This window comes from Epinephelus moara, chromosome 22, assembly GCF_006386435.1.
Source record: "Epinephelus moara isolate mb chromosome 22, YSFRI_EMoa_1.0, whole genome shotgun sequence".
Taxonomy (NCBI): domain Eukaryota; kingdom Metazoa; phylum Chordata; class Actinopteri; order Perciformes; family Serranidae; genus Epinephelus; species Epinephelus moara.
In genome coordinates, this window is record NC_065527.1 from 3,008,841 (window position 1) to 3,033,119 (window position 24,279).

At 42.3% G+C, this 24,279-nt stretch overlaps 1 protein-coding gene across 1 annotated transcript; it reads right to left on the bottom strand.

Annotated features, from left to right (window-relative positions):
• Positions 1 to 3,250: 3,250 nt before the first annotated feature.
• nsun2 (NOP2/Sun RNA methyltransferase 2) lies at positions 3,251 to 21,757 on the bottom strand. Its single transcript, XM_050035449.1, has 19 exons — positions 21,524 to 21,757; positions 19,908 to 20,065; positions 19,568 to 19,672; positions 19,384 to 19,489; positions 18,278 to 18,349; positions 18,008 to 18,092; positions 16,863 to 17,055; positions 16,163 to 16,237; positions 15,825 to 15,955; positions 12,996 to 13,069; positions 12,697 to 12,827; positions 11,834 to 11,930; positions 11,408 to 11,610; positions 9,459 to 9,551; positions 9,232 to 9,367; positions 5,180 to 5,260; positions 4,548 to 4,686; positions 4,079 to 4,118; positions 3,251 to 3,977 (listed from the first exon to the last, which is right to left on the bottom strand). Exons 1-19 carry the CDS (start codon positions 21,587 to 21,589, stop codon positions 3,686 to 3,688), a joined length of 2,277 nt encoding a protein of 758 aa, XP_049891406.1. The 5' UTR covers positions 21,590 to 21,757; the 3' UTR covers positions 3,251 to 3,685.
• Positions 21,758 to 24,279: the final 2,522 nt, after the last annotated feature.

Consider the following 24,279-nt stretch of genomic DNA (forward strand, 5'->3'; position numbering starts at 1 on the left):
TATTTCAAATACGGCAGTTAAGGTAGTCAGAAGATGTGCGGTTGTATTTCTTTGTTTTACGGGGAAAACAGGTGTAAGAATGACATTTCTTGAGATTTTATGAGTTTGTTGTTAATTTATTAGATCACAGAGGCTATGAGAGCTTGTGGAACGTAGCGAACTCTGTGGTTAGCTTACCTGGTAATTTACCAGGAACTAATACTTTTAGGTTTCAATAATACTTCATACTCTGAGTCGTTTTTCAAGACTTCAAAGAAACTGTATCAATCTACCAAATATTCATGAAAAGATGAAAAGAACAATGGTGCTCCAATGACAAATGGTGAATTGCAGGAGAACTAAAAGCAGAGACTTAAATTGAGATGACAGTTTGAGAACACTTTGGAATCTGAGCTTTGGGAGGCCGTGAGTGCTCTGTGAGAGCTCTTCCAGGGAGAAAGATAATCAAAATGAAAAGAGGAAGTGAGTGGTATAAAATAGAGCTGAAGACAAGGACTGGATGGAAATTTAAACAGAAAGTAAAGGACAGGATGAGACGACAGTGTGAGAGAGGATGAAGGAGAAAGAAGACATAAAGTTAATGTATGTGTCCCTGTGCGGAGCTGATGTCATTACTGGAGTTAGCAGGCTGGCTGAGACGCAGGAGGCATCACTCACACTGACAAACCGGCACACACACTTTAACCACACAAAGACGGGCTTAGCTGAAGTATACACACATATTCACGCGCAGGCTTAACTCAAACACACACTCCTACGCACACAGACAGGCCGATGACTCAGTAACAACTTTTGCCTCCTCTCCGAACCTTTCTCTATCCGTCCAATTCAATTTATCCCCCCTCCTCTGTTACCCTCCATTCACTCATCTCTCCAAGGCTTTTATCATTTTCAGCTCCTTCCATTTTCATGTGCCGTCCTCGACTCAGCTCCAAAAAACACTGAGCATTTTTCTCTCTTTGTTCATCCTTGACTGACTCCACAAGCAGCTCCCCTCTCTGCTATGGCACAACCTTCACTCTGAAATACCTCCTCAAACATTTTTTAAAAATCCCAAACTCTGTTTTTCCTCCGTCTCGCTGTTGTTGTTCAGTCTATCCATCCCCTCCCTCAGTCACTTTGCTCACTAATCAACCGTTTAGCCTTTCATTTCCATCTGTCTCTGTCATATTAGCAGTGATGAAGGGTGGAAATTGGCTACGTTTGGTCAAAATGTCTATTAACTTCTTTTGGAAACAGCATTTGAAGCAGGGAAAAAAGAAACAGGGCTTCCTCTTCCTCTCGCCCCAGACTTGTCCCCTTCTCCCCCTGCAAACAGCGCTGGCACCGGCACATCCACGGGCTGAGGGAATTGACATGACAGCAGCTCTCCTGCACGGTAACACCCACTGCCGTGCACTTCAGAGGCCGCAGATCAGATTTAAATAAAAAACGAAGTGATCAGGGGACAGCAGAGGACAAAGATGAAGAGGAGGAGTGAGGAGGGAGTTGGGAGAAGAACATGAAGAGGAGAGCGGAGGAGTGCAGGATGCTCTCTGTGGTCCCTCTGTTCCCTCCCGTCACCAGAGAGAGGTGAGGGGGCTGGTGGTTGTCATGGCGGCTGTTGTCATGGCAGCTGGACTGGGTAATAAACAGGAGGAGAGATGTCTGTCCATCCATCCATCCAGAGCACTGAGGCTGCCGTGGAAACCGCTGACAAGATGCAGCAAATATGCTGCTGTCATGGGAAGTTAAACTTTGTGCTTCGTATGTTGATCATCACTCAGGTGGCAGATTTCAGGATTTTAAGACCTCCTCATAATGATTTTAATCAAGACTGATTTTTGGATAAATCAATAATTCTTATTCAAGCATAGAAGCTTAGTATAAAGGTCAGTAGTGTATATGTGGTCCTGTGCAGAGGCTGGTTTTATGTAGAAATATCGTTATCAGAGTGAGTTTGATTAATCGACATTTTACCAACCCTCAAGTGCAAACAGGAAGATAAAGTATTACATTCAGAGACAAGTTAAAAGATTTGCAGCATCAGAAATGTCGACTTAAAAGCAGAAGAGCTTGACTTGAAAGCATTTGGAAAAAAAAAATAAAGATGGATAAATGAAATTAGTAAAACATTTGTGACCATTAAGGCGGAATTTATACTTCCATGCTGAATCGACGCCATGGCTACCGTGTAGTCGACATAAGCATGTTATATTTGTTTGGAAAACGTGTTTAGTATAAGACAGTTGTTTTGTCAGTGAACCTTGTGAGTTGTAATGGAGCCGAATTTTGTGCTGTTACTTTTGTTAAATGTTGCTGTTGTCCCTGGCTTCATATGAGTAGAGGAAAAGTCTGCTAGCTGCTAGGCTAATTTATACAATGTAAAATGCCATAGGCTTGTGCTAATAACGTTGTTGTATTTGTAGGGAAAATGTGTCCAGATAAAGACAAGTGTTTGTCTGTGAATGCTGCGAGTTATAGTGAAGCTGATTTGTGTACTTGTGTTTGAAACTGTCTCTATTAAGCCATGTTTAATGTGTGTTTAATGTGTGTTTAATGTGTGTTTTGAATCAACTAAACTTTACAGCACTTCACAGAAACCTCCGTCGCCAACTAGTGTTTTGGAGGTGTAACTGCAGAGTGACACAGACACACCACCGCACAAGTATAAATGCTCACAACGGTGTAGGCTACAAGTATAAATGCTGCTTAAGACCTCACAAATTCAAACCTTAAGATCCAGTGTGTAGGATTTAAGGGGACATACTGGCAGAAATACAATATAATATTCATATTAGGGGTGAGAATCACCAGAGGATCCATGATACTTAAGTCATGATACAAAATTATTGCGATTTTAAATATGTAAATATGTTACCGGTTTTCAACTGTAAATTTTGTCCCTAAAGGAAAACTTGACGCCATCACAACGGTCTAATAAGAGAAAGCCGACCTGACTTGATTCTCACCACTGTCACCTGCAACTTGTTTGAAACTTTAAGGTTGAGACTTGAGACTTGCACAGGTGTGACTTACTTCCACCTCCGGGTGAAACTTTATTAAAAATGTCTGGTAAACAAAACCTTGCAGCACCATCGCCCCGTCCCAGGAAGCTGCAGTACCAACCTTATTCACTGTTTCAGGGGTTCATCCTCTATTTCACTCCTCACAGCCATTTAACTATGTCTGAAATCTGCAGAAGCAATAAACCCCCTTTTCAAGTGCACTTTTAATACTTGAGTAGGCAAAGGATGAGCATAAAGTCAAATCATGTGAACAGGTACAGTTAACCTTTAACGCTTTAATCAACTCCATATTTCTGCTAAATTACAGGTGTAGAAAATGAGATGGCAGTTAATATAAACCTCTGAACACGAGCAACGGAAAGAAAACTGATGCCACTTGGTCAGTGGGGTAAGTTTGGTAAAATATATATATAAAAAAAACAACAGTTCAATAAAATAAGACGCCATTTAACTACAAAGCCGACTCCTGGAGGGGCTCCAACAATTAAAAATCCCAGTGGAGTCCATCTGTGGGAGGGAACCCTGCTGCAGTGGCAGTGTGGTGACCAGAGACACCCGTAGAGGCACATCACCTTCCTGACCACATGACGCGGTCTTTGACCTGGTCAGCAGCTCAGGGTTTTACCAAGCCTTCAGTCAGTCCTCCTGTCTCTCTACCGTCCCCTCTACACTCACGGCTACTCGTCCTCTGGCTGCTTCTTTGGCTCTGATGATCTGTTTTCATCACCGTTCTCAAAGTCCAGCTCTGCCTCGTTTTCCGCCGCTCCTTCCTCCTTTACCGCTTCATCCTCTACCTCTTCCTTTTCTCCATCTCTCCCTTTCTGCCCGAGGCCCTGCTTGTCTCTGAAGACCTCCACGCCTAACATTCGGAGGTAATGGAACCTCTCGTTGCGGGGGACGAAGGCTCGGATGGACGTCTTTCCCCTCCAGCCACACAGCTGGATGGGACACTGAGGCTCCGCTGGGTTACTGAGGAACAGAGGGTTATGGTGAGAGTCAGAGATGACCAAAAACTAGGACATCACTGCAAAAAGGAAATAAGAAAATATATTTTTAAAAAATCAGCTTACTCTGGGTTGGGAATATACTTCAGCACAATGCTTCCCATGACTGTGGGGAGAAAACAGATTCAGAACTGGACTCATGCTCGCCATGTACGCTTTCTTACACTAATATCTGAGTGTAACTACAGTTTTCTTTTCCTGGAACTACTCAGCTCCGCTTATGAGTGTGTTTTTGGGTCAGTGCCTTGCTCAAGGGCAGCTCAAAAGCAGTTGCTGAGGAGGACGGAGCATTACTCATTCACTTTTCATTTTATGCCAGCCAAGCCAAAAACCTTGGGGTCATTAATCCACTACTCTGACCTCCAGGCTGCTGCGGCTGCTTCCCAAATCCTTGTTGTTATGTTGTTCAGTATCAAAAAACAACAAACCTGTGGTGGTAAAATCTGTTGTGATATTAACTATAGCGCTTTACTGCTCTATTTAAGTCGGAGCATGTCTTATATATTTAGGACTGAGACTCTCTTGCCGTGCGTACCCATTTTCTTGGCCTGAGCGTGAGCGTCATCCTCCAGCTTGCTGAGGAAAGGGTTCTCCTGGGTCAGCAGCACTTTGATGTCCTCCACACTCACTCTGATTATCCTGGAGCGAATATACGGCTGCAGAGTGTAGATGCCCTTGTAGGACAGAGAGGAGACGTGGATGACTCTTTAGAGTTACACAGTGCATATAAAGTGAATTCATTATAAGTTTATTTAGAGTGTGAACTGAGGCGTCTGGCTCCGTTGTTATTCAGCTGTGTTGTGGAGGATACACTGATGACAGATAAAGTAACTAACATGAACATAAAGACGCTGCTTTTACTATGAAATAAAGCATAAAATTAAAGAATATGTTGAAGTCCTAGAAATATAAACATCACCATGTATCACTGTGTTTATCACTTCAAATGATGAGGTTGGTTTGCATACAAAAAGAGGATTATGGGAATTGTGTGAAAATGTGTCGCTAAGGTGTGAAGAGTGTGAGGGGATGTTTTCATAATGACATAACTTTCAATTAATAAAACGCTGCTCAACAAAAAAGCAAATTAGTTTACAGGTAATTACTTAACTGTGTGTGTGTGTGTGTGTGTGTGTGTGTGTGTGTGTGTGTGTGTGTGTGTGTTACCTCCTGAGCCAGTCTGAAGGCACAGCCAAACTCCTCTCCGTCACTGTTGCGAGACCACACCTTCACTCCTGTGTTAATGACCTGAGAGAAAAAGAGAATTAGCACCTCGTGGTCATTTGCCTCCGCCAACCAGTCAAGTAACAGCCTACATCCAAGTCTCTCAAGGCTCATACTACAAAGTGTGTAGTGGAGACTTTGAAGGAATTTAACAAAAGGTATTGTGTGTATATTTTGGCAAAATAAGGATGCTTCACACACATTTTTAGCCCCGCTGCACGAAGCAGCAACTTCTGGGGTTGGAAAATGAAGCCAAAACTTAAGTGCCAAAAACTGCAGTTCCTCTAATGACCACTTGAGGCTGACTCCAAGAGCAAATCAGTCCCCATAGACCGCCGTGTTAAAAGTTCAGCGTTTGGTTGTTCTAAAGGAGCATCTACGAAACTGGATGTTCAGATTTCCAGTCAGTGCATTATGTTTTAATGGTTTCAAGCCTGTTTTTCGCTAGTGGAAATTAGCATTAGCAATATCACAGTTAACCGTAGCTGCAATTACACCAAGCTAACTGTCTAAGCTAGCAGCTAGCATTAGGGTTATCTCCACCCTCTCTTCCACATATGGTCTCTTCTGGCTCCAAAATGGTGACAGCCAAAGTGCCAAACTAAAGCCTTCTAAACAGAAGTCCATAAAGCAATGGGTGATGTCACGATGGCTATGTCCATAATTTTAAACAGTCTACGGTCGGCACATTAGATCTATACAGTCACCACAGACTCAAGATGGACACCAAAGATTACTGTCACCAATTCAGCACCCGACCAAATGTCTCCCCTTCTGTTACTGAGCTATGGGATTCAATAATGGACAGTAGACTTTGTTACAGTGCTGCTGACCTCTGACCAGACAAAATTCTAATCAGTTGAATCTCCACTCGAAGTGAACGTTGGTACACAATTTGAAGAAATTCCCTGAAGTTGTTCTCGAGATGCTGCACTAACGAGAATGAGATGGATGCAAGGTCACAGCGACCTTGACCTTTGACCACCAAAATCTAATCAGTTCATCTTCTACTCCAAGTGAGTGGACATTTGTGCCAAATTTAAAGAAACTCCCTCGAGGCGTTCTTGAGATATTGTGTTCACTAAGATGGGACGGACAGATAGACGGACAGTCTGAAAATGCTGCCATGGCTATCGCCAGCATAGAGGCATAAAAATAGGATAAGGTCACGGTGAAGACCTGAGCAAAAGTTATATTTACAGAACCTTCACTCTCTGAACAACAGCCTCGTCCTGAATTAGAAAAGTATGCAGTCAAAACAAAGAGCCGACAGAACAACAGCCGAGCATCAGGAAGAAGAGAACACTGAATTTGTCTTAAAGAAGCAAACTAAAATACATAATACAGAAAAACATATAAAAAGGAAAACTTCTCTCTGATGCAATATTCACAGGAAATAATCTGCTCAAAATTTATCCAAATGGCTCATTTTGTGCAGACCTCAAGTTACTGCGTTCATAGTTTGGGTTAATTGCACCATTCATCAGCTGTTCTGTACTGTTACTTAGTGCTGTCAAGAGATTAAAAAAATGGAGAGATTAATTAATTATGATCTGTAATTAATTGATCTAATTAATCTCTTTTTTAATCTCATCTCAAAATTGCAGAGAAAAGCCCTCAACTTGAGGTATTTTCATTTAAATTCATTACATTATTGTGGCAGTTGATCAAAAGATTGATATATATTGCAAAAAGTGGTTTTATAAAGTCATAATTATTGTTTTCAACAATAACACACTTGAACACAGATGCAGTACAATTCGGCACGGTCCCAAAATCCAAGCAGTTGTCCTGAATCCTGAATCCTGCCTTGATTGTCCCGAAAATTACACAGAGGTTGCCGGGGAGGTCAGATACTTGCGTGCTAGGGCAGACAGCTTTTCATAGGCTCCTGAGTGAGCAGACCACCACTGCAGGGGACAGTCATCAATGCTGATGCTGGGCTCTGCTCTGTAGCGCTGCAGCTCTCCCAAAACCCAAGCACAAAGAAGCCCAATTATACGCCTACAGACGGATTTTATAAAAGGCAACTCTGTGGCATACAGAAACAGTAAAGTTAGAGATTAAAAATGAGATTAACGCGATCAAAAAACATAGCGCGTTAAATAGGGCTGTAATTAATTATTCGCAATTAATGCGATAATTTGACACCCCTACTGTTACTGTTACTGTTACTGTTATGCATTGAATTTGAAATATCGATAAAATATGTCACTCAATTATTGAAAATGGGTCCCTATAGGAAAAAGATTGGGAACCACTGCTTTATTCCATGTGGATGTTTGTGCTAAATGGGAGTGGGACGGACGGACAACCTGACATCATAACACCTTCGGCCAGCGCGGAGGCACAAACAGCACGTTGACATATTGCTCCGTCTTTGTTGTACAACTTTTGCTGAGTTAAACGGCACTAATTATCTCTTCTGAAACATGACTGAGAGTAATAATTTAAATTAAAATAAAGGACTAATTATGTTGCGTGTGCTCTTGTATTATTACTGATAATGTGTTTTGTTCTGATGTTCACCAAACTACCTCGCTCAAGGCGTCTACTGCACGAGAGATTACAGAAGTTTGGGTAAACACAGCACGAGTGGGAGGAAACTGTCAGTGAGTAAAACTCAACAACACATAAATATGCACACTGAATTCTTCACCAACCTGAGGGAAGATAAGCAAGAGCAATAAACTTCCCATTATAATTTTAATGAGAATAATAAGTCTGAAGAAACTGGGATTAAATTCTCTTAAATATTAAATTATTAGTGTTTTAAAAACGCCTGATTTCATTTATACTCTGTGTGAAACTCAGCTATTATAAAGAGGACGTGTGGACACACACACACAACTCACTGTGGTTTAGAAAGTGACTAAAGAGTGAAAAGCATCAAACACAGGGAGGAGAACAAAGAGACTGACACTGACACACACACACACACACACACACACACACACACACACACACACACACTCACAGAGCCACCTGTGCAGGTGCTACAGGGTGGAGGACCAGAGGGAGTTGGGATAGGAGAGGGTCCCATCTGTTAGGCTGCTTCATGTTCTCACACACACACACACACACACACACACACACACACACACACACACACACACACACACACACACACACTATGCCCAATGCTCCAAACACTGATATAATAAACATGATGCAGTTTGTATAGTGTGATCAATACCAGCTGTACTGCCTCCAGGAAAGAATTGATTATTGATTTGTCATATATACAATGTTTCCCCTGAGGTGGGGGCAGGCTAATCCCCATGTGAACTCTGTTTTTTTTTTTGTTTGTTTTTTGTGCCTGTGTCCCTGAACCATTCTGTGTCATCTTTCTAAATTCTGACGTTTTTGCGGGTCAGTGAACTCAGCACAGGCTGAACTCTTCTTTCTTTCCTTCAGCAGCTGTTTGTGGAGGTTTGAGTCATAGGTGTGTGACTGATCAGTTGATCCGATCAGAGCTGATCAGACCAGATCAATGGATAAGGGGAGCAGCTGTTTGTGAGTGACAGCAAACTTTAGACCCAGCTCACTGAAGATCAAGTTTCACTTTGACTGCACCTGCTGCTCTGTCTGTAGAGCACATAATAACTGAACAGTATATATAAACACTCACCTACAACCGCTCCAAAAATAGAAAACCAAAATGTGGATGTGAAAGTGTGGGAAACCCTCATCTATTGTTACTGTATTTCGATAAAGGAAGTGCGTCATCATCATCTAACGTGACTGATATTCCACTAATACTTACATGCAGCTGTGCGTTCTCAAACTAATGTGTCCTAACATGTCGTTTATGGTGTCAAAATAATAATATCGTGTATAAATCTGAAAATGCAAAATAGGGAAAAAACCCTGCTGGTTAAAGGACCCACATCAAATTAAGAATATTGTCATGTTCAGACTAATTATTACTGTGCATGTAAATGTAGTCATTGTGTGTGATGACCTAAACGCTGTTCCAGAACAAACACACACACCTTCATGCGCTCGCTGTTATTCAGCAGCACGTTGCGCAGCTCCTTGGACACCATGTACAGGTGTCTCTTCTTGCCCTCGTGGGTCCTGGTCAGAACGTTGAGTTTGGGGAAGTCTGGAGACAGGTCGTAGAAAGATCTGGAGAAAACAGGAAGAGAAATGTTTAGCTACAACAAAGTGCTGAAGACGATAATTTCCATGTCTAACACATACAGAGACACACACTTACTGTATGGTGTTAAACACAGGGTCGTCTTCAGTGAGGAACACAAAGGGATCTTCTTTATAACCAAACAGCCTCATCTTCTTAGAGGCCGGAGGGCTGAGGGACACAGAAGAGACAGACATTCATTTATCACTCTAATTTACTCATGCTTAATACACAGTACAGTGGATATAGTTGTGATTCGGGATGTCAGCTTCAGTTAATGTTGCTTGCGATAGCCTGACGCCTATTTACCATTAACTGGTTATTTTTTATGAAAAAGACACTAAATGACCTAAAATACGAGATGCCTTTGCTCTTAGTCCGGCGCTCCACTAGTCAGTGTCAGTGTCAGAGTGAGCTTCAGCGCCACACTTCAAAGTGCTGTCCATGTAGAGGGGGTGAAATTTTCATGTTTGTGATGTCAATGTTTTTATTTTATTGTAGTTTCTGTTGGTTTTTCTGACAGACAGCTAGCCGTGTTAAACATGCAGAAACATGGCGCCCACTGCCCACCCGCTGGTCTCCACTAGTTAGCTAACATTAGCCTTAGCTGCTCTGCACCGCCCACCACCTGGATCAAGTGGAAGCTAACTTGTGGTGTCACTCATTCAGTGATTACTACAGGTAACGCCGTCCCAGAGACGGGACATCTTTTCTGTTGGTAGCTCTGAGAGAGGGAGGGACATGCAGCAAAGGGCCACAGGCTGGACTCGAACACGGGCCGCTGTGGCACAAGCCTTGTACATGGGGCGCCTGCTCTAACCACTAATCCACCGACGCCCCGGGAGTGGCTTTAGTATGAGTGGCAAAACCTCTTTAGTTGTTAAGTATGTCAGCACCACTAGATGTGTTGACACTGCTAGCGGTGACAACATAGTCAACAATGCCACAGGGGGTTTGCAGTTCAAAACTGAGCCGCTTACTCACCAGGCGACCTTAGGGCAGACCAGAGGGTGGGCACAACGTGTCCACAGCAACCCTGTTGGGTCGGGGTGGCGTTACTAGCGGTAACTGCGAGTGGTGCCGCTAGCTAGCTCCCACCAGACTCAGGAGGCTAGCAGGGTAGTAACCAGAAGAGCAGCAAATTAATTAGACAGACCAGCAATCCTTAAATGGTGACCTGTGGGCCACATCTGGCCCACCAAAGCTTTCTCTCTTGCTCACAGATTAAATTAATTCAAAACATGTGAGGAGGAGGTAAAACAAATGCATTAAGGTGTTTAAGTAATCTCCTCATTTTTTCCTTCTGTATTGAAGCATTTACCAATTCCAAATATGTGCATTTGACCCGCAGGTACTAAAGACGTTATAAATCCATCTGTCAGCTCATTATCAGCAGCAGGGATGCGACAGGTTCGGTAAGTTAACTAGAGAAATATCAAATGTCAAGAAGTGTCAAAGCAGCATCCTGAGTGAGTTATTAATAACTTACAGACACACTGTAAGCAGTGATTCACCTTCTCCTCCTCTCTCTGTGTGTCACTCTCTCACACACACACACACACACACACACACACACACACACACACACACACACACACACACACACACACACACACGCGCGTTCAGTCTGCGTCTCTGTCTTCAGTCGTGACAACTGTGCTACTATAATGCAGAAAGTTTGCAGTTTGCAGGTCGGGTTGAGTTTGGCTGGCTGACTGAAACACATTTTACTGTCTGGGCGGTGCAGACTGAGTGAAGCTGAAATGAATTCTTGTCTTTTATAAACAGGAAGCTGCTTGGGTCCTATGTTCATGCCAGAGTGCTTTGATTTAATATTCTGTTTTTTTGTTTTACCCTAAATGCTCGTATTTAACATATCCTTTTTTTCCACATTATATAATGTCTGTATTTTTTCAGGACTAGTGATGGTTGTTAATATGAAGAGTAATTTCTCAGTCACAGCAGCATCATCTTTTTATTATAACGGCAGTTTTCCTTTGTTCGCTCACCACACCATCATGACTCACCCACACACTCCATCTTGTTTAGCAGAGGTCTCCTGAGCCAAGGGAGCTCCTTTGGGTGCCTCCTCGTCCACTTTTCCCTCCAGGCCTCCCCCCTCCGCCTCCTCCACAGCACTATCTGGGAGGCGGGGAGTGTCTGCGGGGGTCGAGGCTGCTGGGGAGGCTTCAGTCTGGGCTGCTGAGCTGGACGAAACGTCCTTCCTCAGCTGGAGACGACGGGGAGGGAGACGAGCAGACAAAGGAGGAAGAAAGGAGACGTCCCAGCTGTGGTTAGTAACAGGTGAGTGATGCAGAGGTGTGGGGGGGTGCTGCTGCTGCTTCAACAGACATACCCTGTACCCCACATGGGGGAATTCTGCTCCATTTGCCTCCTCAAGTGAGACTGACAATGTAATCATCCGTTAAGTGTGTGTGTTTATGACAAAGTACCTTGGGATATCTTTTGTTCCACGGCATCGGGGCTTTCTTCACCAGCACGGCCACAAAGAAGCCTCCAGTGTTCTGGTGATGTGGCAGAATCCTCATACTGACATTAAAACACACACACGCACACAAATGTAAATCAAGGCTTTGGGTTTTATGGTGCCACCTACTGTGAAGACAGACAAGGGTTTTTTTTGCAGCATATATAAGAGTGCTTGGTTATCGTGTGACAGCAGCTCCCTCTGCTGGGCTGCATCGAGCCGGCCTGAGCATTAAACTAAGAGCTGCAGAGGAGAAATGACATCATCCCCCATTAAGTGAGAGTGCAGGTGTGGACATGTATGTGCATCCATGTAGAGGGTGTGTATGAGTGTGTGTGCAGAGCTGTGCCAAGAAAATAAATCAAACACATTACTCAGCTAATGAATTTGGCATCAACGAAAACAGAGAAGACGGCATGTTTGTGTTCGTCTGCTTTCATCAGGACAAAATTCTCTCAGGAGGATAAAGATGAGAAAAATGAGTTAAATTAGGAGAAGGGTTTGGGAGCTCTTCCTTTTCTAAAAATTCCACCTAAGGGGGAAATTTATTAGAGGGGTATTTTTTATAATCACCTCCTTGTTCCTGAACTTAGCAAAAGAAAACACTCTGATTATTTTGGCACTCAGAGGGGTGTCAAACAAGACTTCCTGCTCCTATTTGCTTTGGCTGTGGAGCCTTTAGCCGAGGCTATTAGAGCTGAGCCATACATGGACTGAAAGGTTTGTGGGTCAGAGTTATGGGAAAGGACTTAGGAACTGAGGAGTCATAAACAGAGTCCTTCACATTGTATCATAGCACAGATCTTTGATGGCTGAGTGTGTACATACCATCTCTCCAGATGCATGCTGGCGAGTTTCTCTGGGTCTTTAGGTGGGAACATGGTGGGGCGGATCTGCGTGTGACGACTGCTTGGCACCTCGGACCAGTCCGAGAACCACTGGCCCTCTTTGGTCATCAGCTGCAGAGACAACAACTGCTTTTAGTGTGCGAGCCAATCAAAGTAATCCACAGTCAGAATCCTGTCTGACTCTGAAGCACTTCCACGACCTAAACACTGTTTTCCTTTATGGTTTGTTGTTACGGTTGGTTTGTTGTAATGGCCACCAAGGCTTAAATGTTCCAGTACCTTCCAGGAAGTGACCCCAGGCATCCACTTCAGCCCTGGCAGGTCAGCCGAGCTGTCGGCAAGCTCCAACGCTCCTGGCAGCGGGGAAGGGAAAGACATTACTTGGCAGAAAAAGACTGGTTAAATTTAGATATAATTTTCATACAGTATATGAGGATCCATTTAGCAGCTCAAAACTGAATTAAACTGTGCTGTTGGCTCTGCAGCCACTGGCCTCATGTGCTCCGGCTCCTCTGTTCTGGATTATCTGACCAGTTTTACAACATAAAATACAGTTAAAGAGCGGCACAGCAGTACGTCCTCACCAGTATGATATCAACATGACAGAAATGCTCTGTGTGGGCATTCAAACATGAGCTAACACAATGTGTTGCAGATGAACAAATACAGTCGCAGAGGAGACTAATTTGGTTTTAGTCGCATTATCACACAGCACAGGAGAACAGATCTGATGTGGACGCACCTGACAGAGTGAGGTGATCAGACCAAACATCTCTCACACTAGTTTTAGTAAAAAGCTTCCACTCTCAATCAGATGCTCCCACAACGACATTTTTAAAGACAAATCTTAAAGACATCTGGCAGTCATTTATTTCCTTTGTAGGAGGTACAGCAGCTACCAACAGCTCTATGTAACCCAAATGTTTGTGTACTTGTCATATTATCATTAGTTATTTTATTTTATCTTATTCTCTGAATTTATTGCTATCTGCGTTTCACATTTCTCTATCTGCCATTTATGTTGTCAAGAAGCTGTCTGTTCCTCCTCACTCTACAGCAGGAAACTGAACATCAAAATAAAAGCTCTATGCCAGAAATTCACTGTACCAAAAATAAAATGTGTTTTTTACAAACATTCAGAATGGACCTACGACCCACTTTTGGACCACGATCGACCATTTGGAAACCACTGAGCTAGGCACCCATGCTCTTAATGGTTTCACCACCAAAACATCAAGTTACTGCTACAACACAAAGCTAGTTCACAAAGCTAAGCTGCGGTGGATGTGGTGAAGTCAGTCACATAAACTCCTCATTAATGTGGACGTGGGTTCCCACCTCTGAGAAATTTACAACCCTAATTCCAAAAAAAGACTTGGGACACTGAATAATGTAAACAGACTGCAAATCCATTTGACCCATATTCAGCTGAACACAGCACAAAGAAAATATATTTAATGTTCAAACTGATACACTTTGTTTTTTGTAAATATATACTCACTCTAAATTTGATGCAACATGTTCCAAAAAGTTGGGACAGGGGCAGCAAAAGACTGGAAAAGTTGTGGGATGCTCAAATAAACACTACTGGTAACACATGATAGTGTCATAACTGGGTATGAAAGGGGCGCCATCGAAAGGCTCACAAGTGACGACGGCCCAAGGTTCAGCAGTGTGTGAAAAACTGTGGGCAACCAGTCCAACAGTTGAAGGATAACATTTCCCAACACACGATTGCAAAGAAATTAAGGATTTCACCATCTACGATGCAAAATATCATAAAAAGATTCAGAGATTCCGCAGAAATCTCTGCATGTAAGGGACATGACCTTTGACCCCTCAGGCTGCACTGCATTCAAAACCAACATGACTGTACAAAGGATATTACGACATGGGCTCAGGAACACTTTAGAAAAACCACTGTCAGTAAACACATCGCTGGATCTATAAATGACAGTCAAGACTCTATCGTGCAAAGTAAAGGCCAGATATCAACAACATCCAGAAACATCTGCAGCATCTGTGACGGTATGGAGATGCGTTAGTGCCCAAGGCATCATGGGTAACTTCACATCTGTAAAGGCTCCATTAATGCTGAAAGCTACATCCAGGTTTGTTTGTTTGTTTTTAAGATATTTTTTGGGGCATTTTTAGCCTTTAATTGACAGGACAGACAAGCGTGAAGGGGGGAGAGAGAGAGGGAGTGACATGCAGCAAAGGGCCACGGGCTGGAGTTGAACCCGGGCCGCTGTGGCAACAGCCTTGTACATGGGGCGCCTGCTCTACCACTAAGCCACCGACACCCCGCTACGTCCCGTCTTATTCCAGCGAGACAATGAGACACATTGTGCACATGTTCCAACAGCGTGGCTTCGTAGTGACAGAGTGCAGGTACCAGACTGACCTGTCTGCAGTCCACACCTGTCTCCCTCTGGACATGTGTGGGACATTATAAAAAACACAAAATGCAGCTGCGGAGACCCTGGACTGTTGAGACACTGAAGTCGCATATCAGGCAAAAACTGGACATAATTTCACTTTTAAAACTTCAACAGTCAGTGTCCTCAGTTTCCAAACCCTTGCTGAGTGTCGTTACAATAAAAGGTGATGTCACATGATGGTAAACATGCTCCTGTCCTGACTTTTTGGGACGTGTTGCATCAAGGTCAGAAAAAGTTTAACAGTTTGAACATTACATATCTTGTCTTTGGACTGTATTCAAACCTATAGGTCAACAAGGGTTTGTTAATCATTGCATTCTGTTTTTATTTACGTTCTAGGCAGAGCCCCGACCTTTGTGGAATCAGGCTTGTATAAGGGGCGGCGTGAACCAATCAGGGCCGAGACCTTTGGCTAATGTTTACTATAGCCAGTAATAAGAACCAGAAGTTAAGAGACAAACTAAATATGGAACAAAAGCCTCATTAAGTTAACAGACTATTCATGAAGAAGCGTTTAGTAACAGGGAATAAAGTAAGAACTACAGTGCACCACACAAAAGTAAAACTTTGATTTGAAAAAACAAAACAAAAAACCAACGCATATTATTTTAACTGTACAGATCTGTGTGTTTGTGTGTGTGTGTGTGTGTGTGTGTGTGTGTGTTACCTTCGCTCTTCTCCAGCAGTGCTGCGATGACAGCCTCGTCCTCTATAGGGTTGAGTGAACAGGTGGAGTAGACCATCCTCCCTCCCACAGCCAGCTGTTCGACCCCGCGCACTGCGATACGCAGCTGGAGCCTGGTGAACAAACACACACACACACACACACACTGTAATACTGCCAACTTTTTTTAATTAGCAAGAAGAGAACACACTCCGTTCCCCCGTCCTTTAGTCAATTTGGTCGACCACACAGGCGCATGAATTCCTATGTACGAGAACACACACACACACACACACACACACACACACACACACACACACTCTCTCTCTCTCCCCACTCACCCGTGGAGGTGCAGGCTGTTGCTGGTCGTCCATTTCTTCCACACGTCTATGTTCTTCCTCATGGTGCCGTCCCCGCTGCACAACACAGAGCAGACAGCAGCACCAGTCAGACACATCCCCAGTTTGGCCCGAGGCGCTGAAACCACCAGAGATCCCCGACGCTTCTCACAGGGCAAAAATGTCTGCCAAGCACAAAGTGTCTAAACGCCGGGCTTTAGCTGACTGTTCACATCACTGCCTGCCTCGCGCCATCTTCATTACTGCCTTCCCTCCCCTCCCTCTCCCTCTGTTGTGTTTGGCAGGGGCTCCTGGCTTCAGCACCACAGCTGGCCAAACTCGGGCAGCATTTGCAAACAAACGCAGTTCTGTTTTGGCCATAAAATGAAGCTGAACTTCAAGAGAAGGAGGATGTTACACCACTGATCTCACACTGAAACACTCAGAACAAAACATTATTAACAGCTATTTATAAGGACCTGTAACGACCCTGCGTCTGACAGACAGGGCAAAGCCTCATTTCCATCTGTCACATGAAATCTCTTCTGCAGCCAAACACCCACACCCACCCACACAGCTGAGCTTATCAACCATATTTCTGTCTTTATCCACTTCCTCCTCCTCACACATCTGAACCCCAACTCTCCTGCAGGACTGTTACACGTGTGTGACGCAGACATGAATCCTGCAGCTCTCTGCTGACCTGCAGGGCACGTCACACAGGATGCGGTCGTAGAAGAGGATGTCCTTCGTGCCGTCTACATCGATCTTGAGCGTGGGGATGCAGGAGGCGTCGTGGTTGACCACCATGATGCAGGGGCTGTTGAGACGCTTGGCTTGGTGCACGAGCAGGTAGCAGCGCTTGTTGTCCACGTCGTTGGCGATGACGAAGCCCTCTGGAGAGCAGAAGAGCGGATCACAGTTATCTACTGTTAGAGAGGCAGTGACTGGGTTACAGTCGTTACTCTATGTTTACAGATGTTCTCTGTGTTTGATACGGACAATAAACATGTGACCAGCTGACTGATCCTAAGCCCCTCCCTCTTAGTCTGTCACTAGGTTGGACAAGTTTGACAAAAGAAACATGGCAGCACCTTAAACACGCAGACAGCAGATACTGCAGTATGAGATGGAGGTATATATTCATGATGTTAACTTTGATAAACAAAGTAAAACAACATGACGTTTCTGGGTTTCCATGACAGTGGGAACTCTGTCTTTAACACATCCTAATTTTTCTGCGAGCGAATCTGGCGGGAAAACACACTGAACATGTGCTGTAAATGATATAAAGTGAATAATAAATATGATATCAATGATTGGACTATGATAAATTATAGAATATGCATCTCATGCTTCCATACAGTTGTCAGGTGTGTCTAAACAGAGTGTCCCCCAGTGACATCTTTTAACCATCTTCACAATTTGTTTTTCTTTTCAACAGTTTTAACCAGCACGTTACCAAGTATGGCGGCACGTTGTTGCAGTGGTTAGCACTGTCGCATCACAGCAAGAGGGCTACGGGTTTGAACCTGCATGTTCCCCTTGTGTTAGCGTGGGTTTTCTCTGGGTTCTCCAGCTTCTTCCCACAGTCTAAATACATGCAGGTTAAGTTATTGGGTGACTCTAAGCCCTGTGATAATCTGGTGACTGGTCCCGGTGTCAACAGGGATTAGCTCCAGCCCCCCCGCAACCCTTAGTAGGGTAAGTAGTTACTGATACTGAATGAATGAATGAATATCTAAGTGTAGCAGGAATTGGAGCACAGAGCAAAAACGGGCAGGATTTAGGAAGGAAAAAAATCCTTCATCGCATCATCTCTCCAGGTTTTAAACGTGTGCGTCTTACCTGGAAATGGCACGTCCATGTCAGAATGCAGCATCTCAATCAGCTGGGCTGTCTTGGACCCTGGAGCTGCACACATGTCCAGGATCTGCACACACACAAACACACGCACATCAACAACTTAAAACAATATATTATTATAGGAGACAGCTGTTTTCAAGCCTCAAGGAGAGTGTTTAAAATTGGAGACACAAGGGAGAAAAATAAAAACAGACGATGCATCAAACGCTGACAGACCCAGTGTCTGACCTTCACAGAGGGCAGAGCTCGTACCTTGTGGTGTGACTCAATCTTCAGGAGGAGAGGAGGGATCATACTGACAGCCTCCTGTCGGCTGATGTTACCCTGCAAGGACAGACACAAGAATGATGCTCGCCTCTTCATTCCTCTGACAACTTCTGACATTTTCTGCTCCTTATTTTTTCCAGTCTCCTATCTGGGGTAACTTCATGGATGAATTACAGAACGGGCCTAACAGGCACAGGTCCAGGGGCCCAGAGTGTCAGGGGCCTTTACCTGAAAAACGTCACTCAAATTAACATGTACTGGCCAGGAGCAGACACAAAAACACAACAAAGACATGCAAAGAGACACAAATAACTACAAAATGGGCAAAACAAACACAATGAGATACAAAAAAAATGAATAAAATGATGTCAGGGAGACTCAAAATGACTTTACAAGCGACACAAAATGACCAAATATGGACACAAAATTATGACAAAAGGACAAAATGACTTCAAAAGGACAAAAAATGTCAAAAAAAGACACAAAATGACCAAATATGGATACAAAATGACCAAAAAAGATATAAAATGACCTCAAAGGGACACAAGATGACTACAAAAAGGACAAAAAATGACCAAGAGGACACAAAACAACCTCAAAAGGACAAAAAATGCCAAAAAAAGGACACAAAATGACCTCAAAGAGACACAAAATTACCAAAAAAGATATAAAATAACTACAAAAAGGACACAAAATGACCTCAAAAGGACAAACAATGACAGAAAAAGACAAAGTAATTACAAAAAGGCACACACAAAGAGGCACCAAATAATTAAAAAATGAGCATAACCACAATGAGACACAACATGATTACAAAGGACACAAAATGTCCAAAAATGTTTTTTTGTTTAAATAATATTGATGTATTTGTTGTCTGCAATATTTTTTTTTTGCATATTGTTTGGACCCAAATATTGTATCTATTTGTGTCAATAAAATAACTAGCTAACTAACTAAGAGAGGTGCTGGGCCTTTTACGCGTCTGTGACCGGGGGCCGTTGTCTTATAATCCACCCATAGGTACATTTTATGGCCAATGTGATAACGAGGCCACGTGTGTTAAATCTTCTGTTTGGTTTGTGTCGACTCACCGACTCGGTCTCGCTGACCAGAAACTGGTGGAACTTCTCCAGCAGCGGAGACTTCCTGATGATCTTCCTGCTCATGTTGGTGTGCCAGGCCTGCTCATCAGGATACCTGGAGACGACAGACACAGCGTGAACTCACTTTGAGTCTGTGTGTTAGTTTAGCCTTGGGTTAACCTTAAGATCTTACCAGCTGAGAGGCTGCGGAGCCTCGATCTTCTGGCCGTCGATCTCCACATCCAGAATATCCTTGAAGTATTTGTCCTTCAGACAGTGGAGGATTTCCTTGGCATGGCTGGAACAAGAAACAAGCACCTTTAAACTTATGGTGAACCTTAAAATGAGGATTTTATTGATGCTTATGTGACGGAGATGTTAGCAATATTTTCTATTTCTGTCCTGAAAAATGTACAACACAAGCAACGTACAGCTCAGTTTCCAAAAGAGAAAAGGCTGCGTGGCTTTGAGCGTGATGCTTTCCACAAACAAGCCAAAGAGTCTGAATCCAGGTTATTATTTGACCGGCTCACCTCTTGTATCCAGTGATGCGGATGGTTGCTGGCAGTGGTTTCCTCATTGCATCCATAAACTGTTCAAACTCTCCCCCAGGCACCAGGCCCTGCTCTTTGTAGTAGTGCTCAAACAGCTTATTCTCCTTCACTATGTCGGCGTAGCCAGCTCCCCAGCCCTGAACACATGGACGACGTGGTCATTAGTATGGGTCATATGCACTCAATGTTTCATGACTGCTTTTGTGCACAGATAAAAACACCTACACGGATCTTTCGTGGGAAATAAAGTGACATTAAAGGGATAATATGGGTGTTTTTAAGTGGGGTTGTATGGAGTACTTATCCATAGTCAGTGTATTATATACAGTTGGTTGGTGTTCTCACGGCAGCATTTACAAGAGGACCAGATCAAATGCCTTGTGTGAGAAAGCTGCTCTTGATTGGTCAGAATTTCCATGTGGGAAAAATCCAGGAAGTAAAGCAAACGTTGAAGAAGAGTACACTTGCAAGATAAATGTGACACTTTCTAATGTCACAATGGAGGGACAACTACGCAGGTTGATTTTAGCGCTGCTCATCGTGGACTATATTGCTGTCATTGTTCATTTTAGTCAAACCATACAGTTTGAAAACGAGGCGCGGCTCCAACTAGAAAACAATGTTTTGATGCATTGGATGTGCTGAATGTGCATATTAAGGCAGTACAGGAGGAGGTGCACATTAATAATCCTCCAGGACTGTAACATGCTCATGTTTAACCCAAACAATGTGTCATGTGACTGCAGTTGCTTCACATCCAGGTCGGAACACCTTCTCACCACAAACCAACCGCACCAGAGTTCCTTTGGAACCGGACTGAGACCACCTCTTCAAGAAGGTCTCAGTCCGGTTGTTTTGGTGCACACCTGAGTGTGATTGCTGTGTTCACACCTGACGTCTACTGTGTGGAATACACAGACTGTGGTTAAGTACCTCTCATACGGACCCACACCAAAAAATCTGAACTATCCCTTTAAATATCACTCAACCCATTGTTCCCAATACAACCCCACATCAAAAAAATGTGACCTGTCCCTTTGAATGTTAGTCAAAATGTCAATTTTATGATTTCTTGCTTTTTTTTAAAGGATAAATACCTAGTGAACCATGTTAACAGACTTGTTACATTATAGTATGGTCTAACGGTCAATTCGGCATTTAATAATCCACAAACTACTGACTACATACTTATTTAAATTACATTTTTTGGGGGGTTTTCAACCCTGCTTTCTTCCTCCCTGCACGGTGCTCTCATTAAAGACTATGGGGCTATAATGCCGGCCTATATCACAACTATACCTGTGCACACAGACACATTAAATACACACATTTCTAATAGAGCTCTGGCACATATATAGACTAACGTGACAAAACATAGTGACACACTTTCACATCATATAGCCAAGTTGCTGTTAGCTAACAGCAGTGTAGCTGTGGTGCTGCAGCTGTTAGCAGCTTTACAGCAGCATGACTGTCCATGTTTCACAAAGATAACCTCTGTTAAATTAACTCCAGCTGCCTTCACATGTAGTAAAGACAGGTAACATGTGTCTGACAGAGAGCATTAGCAGCAGCAGCATCAGTGTGTGTCTTACAGCCTTGTCTCTGTCGTCTCTTCCTCCACTCTGGTTCTTCTGCCGCTGCCTGCTTCTCTTCCCCATCTTGGACCAACACACCACTCTGGAGAAAAGTCTGCGGGACGACGTGACGGATGGACGCAGACAAATGCGACTGGAACACGGTTAAAGTGTAAAGTCTGCAGAGAGTTAGAGGATGACTGAAGCGCTGTGTACCACTGAAACGTGTTGCCTGTGACGCACGTGAATCAGGACCCCGCGAGGTGGCCACGAAGTCTGCCTGAAATAAAGTCAAATATAATGGAGGCAGTTAGAAAGATTTATTATATATTATATATTATTAGTGTTGGGAGGGTTAGTTTTAAATATAATAAGCTACAGATTATTAGTTAGCCAACTGAAGATATAATAAGCAACGCAACTATTCTAATGACGTCATCACAGTAATGTAACTTTGATTACTTTTGTAATACATGTTTTAAACTGTGAAAATACAAAGGTTGGTATCCAACTGGAGGACAAGAAGGCAGAGTTTGGGTTTAACAATAATAATAATAATAATAATAATATTTTTTTTTTTTTTTTTTTTTTTTTTTGAAGAGTAGCCCCATCTGTCCTGCATTTTAAAATGAGATCATTCTATACTAAAAAAAATATGTGAAATGCAGCAAAACTGGAAAGGCCCTACATCACAATACCTTAATTACTAAATGACCACTTGTATTTAAAAAAAAAAAAAAATGTATGCTTTGCAGTTTAGCTCAGTTATAACAATACTGTTACCTGTATTCAACATCATAAAAATAAGATAAATAAATACAATTCTTTTTTTAAAAAAAATAGTCCTAAATCCCGGAAATGAGTTAGCATTTTCGCTAACTTAGCATTTTAGCTAACTTTGTATTTTAGCTAGCTTAGCATTTTAGCTAGCTTAGCATTTTAGCTAACTGTATTCTAGCTAACTTAGCATTTTAGCTAACTTTGTATTTCAGCTAGCTCAGCATTTTAGCTAACTTTGTATTTTAGCTAGCTTAGCATTTTAGCTAACTTAGCATTTTAGCTAACTTTGTATTTTAGCTATCTTAGCATTTTAGCTAACTTTGTATTTTAGCTAGCTTAGCATTTTAACTAACTTAGCATTTTAGCTAACTTTGTATTTCAGCTAAGTCAGTGTCAATGTTTTTAATGGGTTTCTGGTTAGATGCCCGAAATAAGGTCTGTCGTTAACACAAGCTTAAGAAACTTTAACGTTTTGTTCTTCCTAAAATACGTTAGTAAAGACCAAACTCGTGAAGTCTGAAGCTTTTATGCGTTTTTTAAAAAAGGCGGTTACTAGTAAGAGACTAAATGAGGTTACAAAACGTCATCACACCGAACACGGCTTTACAGTCTTGTTATGGCAGTGACATTTTGTTATGCGATCGTAGTGTAGTTCGTTTATAGTCTAACGTTAGCTTTTTACTTCTGGTGATTACATTCAGGCTTCAATAATCATAAAAATTGTGCTCATTTGTGGAGATTATCTTGCTGAACAAAATTCGTAAGTATCATAAATGTTTATTGGCCACAGAGCTCATTTTCGGCAATAATCGAAATTCCAATGGAGGAATCCCACAAGTTTAGTGATGCTAACTTCCGCATTGGCCGACAGAAAAACATCATCACCAACATTTGATTAGTAACTGTAATTTAATTACCCATTTTTCTCAGTAACTGTAACTGATTACATTTAAATGTATTTTGCAATTTAATTACGTAATTAATAACTAGATACTTCCCAATACTGTTTATTATCACACCAAAATAAGATTTCTGTTATACTTTATTTTATTTATTTATTTTGCTCAATTCAAAACACACAGAGTGACAAATGAATGAATAATACAGTGCAGGGAGAAGCAGAAAACCGAATGGGCTTATTTGAAGCTTTATATTATATATTGAAAAGTGATCATTTAACATCATGTGTGAAACAACAATACCAAACATAATTTAAAAAAAAAAAAAGAACATAAAACTAATACAGATGATATTAACTGTACGGTCTTGCGCTTATTTAGAGTCTCCACCTAAAAAAATATTACAATATCATAATGCTATAGAAGCCACAAAATTTAAAATACAAAAAATTTAATGACGACATAAAAGTGAAAGGAAACTAATCCTAAATATATATACAACAACAGCAATAAATAAATAATAATAATATGCATTAATTTAATATAAAATTATTACACTTCCAAATAAAGTCACGAGAACAAGAGTCAAGAATTTTGTTCATTTGATAAAATTATATTATATTATATTATAATTTAAACTGGAATGTGAAACGTACATTTTTTAGAATTAATTTTTTTTTTAGATATTTTTTGGGCGTTTTAGCCTTTAATTGATAGGACAGTTTAAGCGTGAAAGGGGGAGAGAGAGAGGGAAAGACATGCAGCAAAGGGCCACAGGCTGGAGTCGAACCTCGACCGCTGCGGCAACAGCCTTGTACATGGGGCGCCTGCTCTACCACTAAGACACCAACGCCCCTTTTTAGAATTAATTTGTCACTGTATTTTTCAAAAAGAGATTCTATTTATTTTTATTTATTCATGTATTTATTTTATTGTTTTGCAGCAGGTGTTGTATGCAAATTAAGCTTTGAATATTTCTCAGTGACGTCAGACACCACACACACGACGTTAAATAACTTGCAAAGCGAGCATTGTGATTGGCTGATAGGATCCGATGCCATATCTGTTCAGGGGCTGTGATTGGTCCTTGCTGTG